At 41.8% G+C, this 1,785-nt stretch overlaps 1 protein-coding gene across 1 annotated transcript; it reads left to right on the forward strand.

Annotated features, from left to right (window-relative positions):
- The first annotated feature begins 277 nt into the window (after positions 1–277).
- LOC138884954 (uncharacterized) lies at positions 278–673 on the forward strand. The gene has a single exon (XM_070165833.1). The coding sequence runs from the start codon at positions 278–280 to the stop codon at positions 671–673; it is 396 nt and encodes a 131-aa protein (XP_070021934.1).
- Positions 674–1,785: the final 1,112 nt, after the last annotated feature.

Below are 1,785 nucleotides of genomic sequence, written 5' to 3' on the forward strand. Positions count from 1 at the left end.
GAAATCATCAGTAATGGGGAATCTCATTTTTGCAATAAAGCATTTGACACTTTCCTTGCAAAGTATGGTGTCAATCACAAGGTTTCTACACCTTATCATCCTCAAGCTAGTGGGCAAGTAGAGGTCTCCAATAAGGAGATTAAGAGAATATTGTCAAAGATGATTAATGCAAATAGGACTGACTGGTCAAAGAAACTGGATGATGCTTAGTGGGCTTAAAGGACTGCTTACAAGACTCTGATTGGTATATCTCCCGGTTGAGTTAGAGCACAAGGCCATGTGTGCCTTGAAAAAGTTGAATCTTGAATGGGATGTTGTAGATAATCTCCGGGTGGAGCGACTGAATGAGCTTGATGAGTTCTGGTTTCATGCCTATTCTAGCTCGTCCTTATATAAGGACAAGATGATGTACTTACATGACAAGTATTCCGGTAGCAAGGAATTCAAAGTGGGTGACTTGGTTCTTTTGTTGAACTCCCGGTTACGACTGTTTTCGGCAAAGCTTAAGTCAAAATGGAGTGGACCTTTTGAGGAGGTGCTTGTGACTCTGTTTGGTACTCTTAATTTGAAAAACAAAAATGGTGAGATCTTCAGAGTTAATGGTCACAGAGTGAAGCACTATCATGGGAAATTTGATGACAGCCACGTGGTGGCAATGATCCATCTCAAGTGATTGATGGTAACCTGTATCGTATCGCGACGTTAAATCAGGCGCTTCTTGGGAGGCAACCCATGTGTTTTTCTTCTTTCTTTTTTGAGTTTCTTCTTAGTATAGGATTTGTTTTTGAACTAACAGGTTGCGAGATGTGTCTAGGGATGTTTGATGCAGTGCAGGACTAAGCTGGAAAAATTTGACACTCTCTGAAGATTGGACCGTTGCCGCACTCCATTTTTCGCAGTCCGCGGTGGCATTATCGCTGAGGCGAGATTTGATCATGGTCAGCGGTGCTAAAAAGTTCAAAATGGATGTTCTCTAAAGTTCCAACTGTGATCGCGGTACATTCTTCGCGGTCAGCGGTGGCTTACCACTACCGCGTTGCTTTTTCCGCTCTTAGTTATGGTCTCAATAAAGTAGCCTTTCAAGTCTTCACAAGCATGGAACGCGGTGATTAACCACGGCTGCATTAGGTAAATGTAGGGTACCCTGGGCTTTGTCTATAAATAGGCAGTCCGAAGGCCTTTTACCCTTTTCGCCCATTTCACTCTCAAACTAAACACGCTACTATTCATCCACGCCCTAAGCTACACAAACACAGGACTTAGAGTACATTTTCATCGCACATTTCACATCTGGTTAATTCATGCCCTCGTTATTTTTCAATTTTGGACATGTTTTTATTTTAAGTGTAGTTTTGTTTTTACTTCTTCTTCTTCTTCTTCTTCTTCTTCTTCTTCTTCTTCTCTTCTTTTAATTTAGACCTAAGGGTGTTTAATGTTAATTAAGTTAGGCTTAAATTAGTTAGGAGTGTTAATGAATACCTAGTGGGATTGATAATGTTGATTTTATTGCTAGAATGCATGAAAATTAGAAACCCTAGGTTTGCTGAGCCCTAATTTGACTTCCCCGGTCGGCGGTCATATGTTTTATCTGAGAATTTTATGTCCTGATAACCACGGTCAGTGGTGGCAAATTTCGCTGATACTGGTACCTCTTCGCGTTCGCGATGTGTTTTCCGTGGTCCGCAGTGCTCAAGTTCAGAGATATCTAAACAAGGGTCCGCGACCGTGGTTGATTTTTCGCGAACAGCAGTGCAACTACCGCAGCCACGCTCTTTTTTTCGCAAT

Source organism: Nicotiana sylvestris, chromosome 2 (genome assembly GCF_000393655.2).
Source record: "Nicotiana sylvestris chromosome 2, ASM39365v2, whole genome shotgun sequence".
NCBI classification, from domain to species: domain Eukaryota; kingdom Viridiplantae; phylum Streptophyta; class Magnoliopsida; order Solanales; family Solanaceae; genus Nicotiana; species Nicotiana sylvestris.

Bases quoted from the DNA above. Each gene is read 5' to 3' on its own strand.
- LOC138884954 (XM_070165833.1), top strand. From the start codon at position 278: ATGTGTGCCTTGAAAAAGTTGAATCTTGAATGGGATGTTGTAGATAAT.